At 39.2% G+C, this 6,000-nt stretch overlaps 1 protein-coding gene across 6 annotated transcripts in view; it reads left to right on the forward strand.

Annotated features, from left to right (window-relative positions):
- The window catches only part of LOC128889837 (segmentation protein cap'n'collar), a 99,241-nt gene that overhangs the window by 28,560 nt on the left and 64,681 nt on the right, over window positions 1-6,000 (forward strand). For all 6 annotated transcript variants that reach the window (XM_054147847.1, XM_054147851.1, XM_054147845.1 and 3 more), the window contains exon 2: window positions 1,395-1,559. In XM_054147847.1, coding sequence (XP_054003822.1) covers window positions 1,395-1,559 — 165 coding nt within the window. The remainder of the gene's footprint in view (window positions 1-1,394; window positions 1,560-6,000) is intronic.

The following is a 6,000-nucleotide window of genomic DNA, read 5'->3' on the forward strand; positions in this document are numbered from 1 at the left end:
TTGTAGCTTTCTGTATCAATCCCTAGTAGGTAACCACCGTATAAAAGTCGAATCCTCTTACTTAAAATGTATAGAAAAGAGAACTTTTCGCATTTTGATTTTGGTATTACGAGAATGAAATAACAGAAATATTACGAGACGGTGTATATTCTTATAGGAAATCGAATGCTCTTCAGAAAGAGACTCTCGTGAAAATCTCGCAAGTCTAACCGGTACAAAGTTACAAGCCGGTAATGTTGAAATTATAACAATTTGACAAACACAGATAACTGTACAATTTCAATGTAACTTATACACTAGAGCTCGAGATATCGTGCTCACCATTTCGAAAAATACTATTCCGACAAAAAGCTCATTTAAACTTCACCGAACACAATTTTTGAGGAACAGATGTGCTATACATATTAATGGACGTGTCTTGCAACTTTCCGCAAGCTCCGAACCGTATTCTTAAAGAAGAAAAGACAACTCCGATCGAATTTAAGCTCCATATGTAGCTCCCAATAAATGTCGGACACACAAGCAACATTATCTTTCGCGTTCGATCCAAATGATTTTCAAGTGGAATCATTTTTAACGTGCCACGCATGTTAATAACTCGATAGAGGCCGGTATCGTTGTACGTAATCCAAATCACGATCCACGAGATTTATTTTTGTTGCGGGCCTGGATGTCCCTCTAAGGGAGTTTCATCGACGAGTGTGTACAAAAGTGCATGATTAATGATCGCCAAGTATCGATGCATCTCTAAATAGAGGAGATCGAAAGGAGAAGAAAGAACCTGGGAAAAGGGATCAATCACATGACGGAGCACAATCGTCAGGGCAGCTGGCCCGTAGCTTTTAATTGAGCCAACTTCGCCGAGTTCGTATTCAACCTCGTTAACTAATCTAGAGATTTTCTTCGCTAATTTAAACCTTGCTGTTATTACGAGATAAATGTAATTCGATAGATTTCGCGATTAATTGGAATTCGTCAATTTTCTTTTTTTTTTTTTTTTTTTTTGTGGAGTAGAAAATAATGTATAGCTTGGGGGATAAATCTATAGCTGCGCACGTTTGAGTCCTACTTTTGTGTAAGGTTTTTGGTGAACAGCGTGGCTAGTTAACGTTGTTAGAGTTAGAAACATTGGGAATATCAAAATTAGGAATATTAATCGAAATATCTGAAAAATTAAAATTCGTTTCGCAAGAGCATCAAGTGGAGCGACTTTGATACTAATCAATTAAGAGCGTGCCTGTTATTACAAGAATTACCATCAGGTTCCCCGTGGTTCCGTTTAAGTCCTCATTTGCGATGTTATTATAACGATAAACGTTTGCTCATGGTTTCCAATTGATCGTACGACACAATTTTCAAATTTCCTAACAAGAATTCAATTTTTTATTTTTCAGGACATGGATCTGATCGAAGTGCTTTGGAAACAAGATGTGGATCTCGGATTCACATTGGTGGAACCATCTGCCACTGTGAAAAAACCGTGCACATCGGAAAAAGGAAGCGAGGACGACATAGAGAAGCTGAAAGCTCTAGAAGCCATTAATGCGACCGACGAGAAGGTTAGTAAAATCGTATCTGCATCATCTTCCCAATATGTTTCTAATCGATCGTTCCGAAGGTGTAATTCAGATTGGAAAATGGATACAATATCTGCGACGCTTTCTTCAGCCTACAGGCCATAATTTGCGATTAACGACTTATTGTTTATCGGATGTCGGCTGTATTCCACTTTCACATATCCGAGCGTCGTTCAAATTCGCACGTCCCACGATTCTGTTCCAACAGATGGCTACATCATTTTGTTTTCAATAATGTATGACTATATGACTGTGTATGCGTTCTCTTAAAATCAGCGAGGAAACATTATGCCGGAATTATTGGGATTCGAAATTAGTTCTACGGTTTTGCATTCAATCGTTCACAACTGGTTTAAATAAAGAATATTTACCAGCCATTTTGTTATGTTCAAGATATCATTCTTCTAATACCTTAATTTGATTCCAATTACGATGCAACTATAGGTGAACTATAATTGAAGAGACATTAAAATTGCACAATTATTCTTTCTAATAAATAAATAGTAAGTTAGTTTCAGGAACAAAATTAATTCCATCATCTACATAGTATTACACTATTACATAGTTATACTATTTGAGATAGTTGTTCGAGTCGGATTCTTGGCTCGAAGGAGACAAAGAAGAAAGAAAGGAGACGTGGTTTGATCATATTAATACTCGGTTAGATACAATCGCGAGGAGCAAGCGATCCGTGTCGATAGATCAGTATCGATCCGTGAAGTCGACTGTGAGGCATTAAACAAAGGTGACGCCACTCGTTTGACTAACAGAAGAATTCGGCACTCGGGGTGGCTATCTCTTTGCAATCTCTGCTTCGACTATTTCACTTCAAATAAAAGTTGCACGCGTTGCGCTTACAAGATTTATGCATGTATTCAGGGATCGCGCGAGCAATGGAGCCACATTCTTTACATATTCAAATTTTCTGCTCGATATCGTTCGCAATTCGATGCATTCATATATTCGAAATTGACATGGAGAATTAGACTCTCTGGAACAAAACAAAGGGATGGCATGCATGAAACATCGGGGAAGAGAAAATAAAGAGATCGTGGGGAATTGGGGTGGGTACGTTGGGCTACGTAAAGCGGAGATGCATAAAAGGAGAGGATGTTAAACGAGATTAATTATATTTAAGGATAGTGTTAAATATAATTCGAAATTCAGTATGTTCGTATATTCTTGTCTCTTGAAGAGTTTGACGTTCTTAATCGAAACAAAATCGGTAAAGACACGCGTAACCAGACACTGAGAAAAAGAAGATTTAGAGAGATCGAAGTGAGGACACGTAAAGCGAGAGTGCTTTTAATACGTAGAAGAGTTTCTTGTTAAATAAAATTCGACAGAATCGAGATTGCCCACTAACGTAGACGCGTTCGAACTCTTATCAGGATCCAGCATGCGGCCTCCAGCATAGTAATCGCTCAAACACAGATCAGTCAAAGGTATAATCCCGCAGAACTCACGGAAGCCATGCTCAGTGGACACCAAAAGAGATTATGTTAGAAGGGAACCATCCCACGCGCGCTCGGATATGATCTAGTCCGATGCCTTAAACCCCGAACTATCGGCTTTCGATCTTGTCTTTCGCCTAATTCCTCGTACGTGGGAAAAGTCTGCCATTCTTTCACGATAATCTCTTCGTTTCCTTTTGTTCGTTGCTCGTTTTATATTTAATTATACAAAAATCAATAGCGTCGACACGAATTCCCACTAAGATTTCAGGGTAAGAAATGGATGTTTACTGAAATCGAGCTATAAGGGAGTCAGCGTGTCCCAATGGATATAGAAACGAACGTAAGAGATACTGTAAACAGTATTAAAACTATGGGACAGCGAAAAGAAGAAGACTGAGAGCGATACATAACACTGTGACAAATGTATATTTCACTATAATGTATAATTAACTCTTTTGCATTATTAGCGCAAATATCCGCGCATTTTGTCTGGCCACTATCACCAGAGCTCACGTATGCGCGCAATTTACTTGGAAATTGAATTCAAATGAAATATTGGCGATAAGAACGAATTTTCCACTTTTCCGTGTGATGCAAATGGGTTAAGAAGAAAGCGTCAGTGTAATAACTATGGCTCGCATAGTTGGAACGCTTATAATAAATACCGATACTGAACTCAAGATACGTAGTCTCGCTTTACGTAGTTTCGTTTTTAGCATCGGTCATTTTGGCGCACAGGCGTATTTTTTTTATTAACACTTTATCTACCTGCCTATTCAGAAACAGTCTGCATTGTAAACAAGAATTTTCTACATCAGCATATGTTAATCTAGCCTGACATTCATTCCACAATTACAAAGTGAAGACTGTTTCCAGAAACTGAACGTTAAAAGTAGACAACCGGGAAGACAGTGAATAAATTTCACATGGTAAACACTAGAAATGTATGAAAAGTGTGCAAATGCAAAATTGCAAAATCATTCAAAGGATTAGACAACCTTTTATTCATGTTTCAAATTTTGTTCAGTATCCGTGAAAACATGAATATGCATAAACATCCGCGGTTTACTTGTGATACACCTAGTAAAACTGTATGCAAATATCATCAGGTTGTCCCAAAAGTTTGTTCCGTGACTTGCATTCGATGTGGCAGTGTTTATATAAATAGACAACCGAATTTCTTAGATGTTAATGTTGCAACAGTAATGTTGCTCCTTATGGGTTGAATATCGAAACATCCTTTCTTAAAGGATTTCAGCTTTCTAGGTTCGAGGGTTTAGCCTGGACGTTGATTGTAATCGGTCAGGGCTTCGTTCTTATACATATAGATGCAGGGAGGTCTATTCTAAAGTACAAGCTCTTTCCAAATTAGCAAGCGGTTAAAGTGTTAAAATGACACAGATTAACGAGACTAGAAGGCTACGAATCGCGGATAATATTGGTTTGTCCGAAAAGTCCGTGCCGATTTTTGATAGGTAGTGCAGGTCTGAATATGTCGAAATGGCTGAAAACAAATAACATATATATGTACGTCCCTTAAATACACATATAAATAAATGTATATTAGAATTCAAATGTGCCTTTGAAGTTTTCTTAAAAATTGGCACCAACTTTCTGGACAACCTAATACACTGATTACTGACATTGAAGTATCGTGCGATAATATCGTTTATACCGCGTTTCGGTTAGCGACGGTTCGGCTAAGCGTGATTTCTATATCCCTCTCGAGCGATGGTTTCTCCAAGGAACTAAAACCGCGTCTGCACCGATTTCGTTCACTTTCTACTCCGCGATGCAACTTTTTCAACGTCGATTTCCTTCGTCTGGCACGAAAGGCATAAAGTATCCAAGAGATACCAGCCTAAGAGAGCTCATCCGCGCTATGGTCACCGACGATGACGTTGCATGGACGTTCTGGGCGGGTAGCCCATCAGACTTCTTGACGTTCTTTCTCTTCCCTTCTCTCTGGACCTCTCCTCTCCTCTCCCTTCTTCTCACGACCTTCGGTAGTCGGTATATTCCTTCTTTCTTTTCCCCCCGTCGCTATCTGCTCTCTCGAGTTCTTCCTCGTCGAAGATCGCATTGTTCCAGCGGGTTCCACCTTTGTGAGGGCACATCGCCGCCTTCGAAGGTTCAATAATACTGGGAAGATCCTCGATCCTGATCCAAACCGGACAGATCGATCCACAGTATGGCTCGCGAACGGATCGGAACAAAGGAAGGTCCAGTCACCTGTTCTATCTTGCTCCAACCTCTCGCAGCGGCGTGTCGGCGACCATTGTCTTCTGTGCTTAATCTTGAAATTGCTTCACTCGGGAGCAGTCCGTGGTAGAAAAATGCGATTACGTTGTCCGTTTCAATTAGACCAGGAAACTTGACCTTTTCGAACTTGCCGTTGGCTCGTTTTATTCTGAAGAAACGGTAGAACCTTGATTATTGCGCGAAATCGGGGCCGAAATTGCTGCCATTATCGAGGCGACCTGTTCAGTGTACAGACTGCCGATTAAATAGTGCTTTACATCACGCAAAAGTAATAACAGACAACATTTGGAGTAGTTTATATTCCACAAAACTTACAATAGGCTAATCTAATAGTAGCTTGTACTATCCAAGTTTGCTTGGCCGCAAACAGAAAATTCTTTACAAATACATTATCAGTTATTGCTTAATGTTATCCCTGCTAATAAAACTGTAGATAGTACAGATTATTTATCTGTCACGTGTTAATCCTCGAGTGAGCAATATCGATAACAACAAACGTGCTTAGGCAGAATTTTCCAGAAAAAGGAATTAAAGATTTCTTTATTGTTCCGTGTGCCGCTGCTGCAGGCATCTTCGGTCCTATTTCCAATTGACTATTATCCTGACTGGTACAAATATTTAACACTCGCCTAAACCTAAACTTAAATAAAGTAAAGAAAGAAAGAAAGAAAGAAAGAAAGAAAGAAAGAAAGAAAGAAAGAAAG

The sequence above is a fragment of the Hylaeus anthracinus genome, unplaced genomic scaffold (assembly GCF_026225885.1).
Source record: "Hylaeus anthracinus isolate JK02 unplaced genomic scaffold, UHH_iyHylAnth1.0_haploid 11997, whole genome shotgun sequence".
Lineage (NCBI taxonomy): Eukaryota > Metazoa > Arthropoda > Insecta > Hymenoptera > Colletidae > Hylaeus > Hylaeus anthracinus.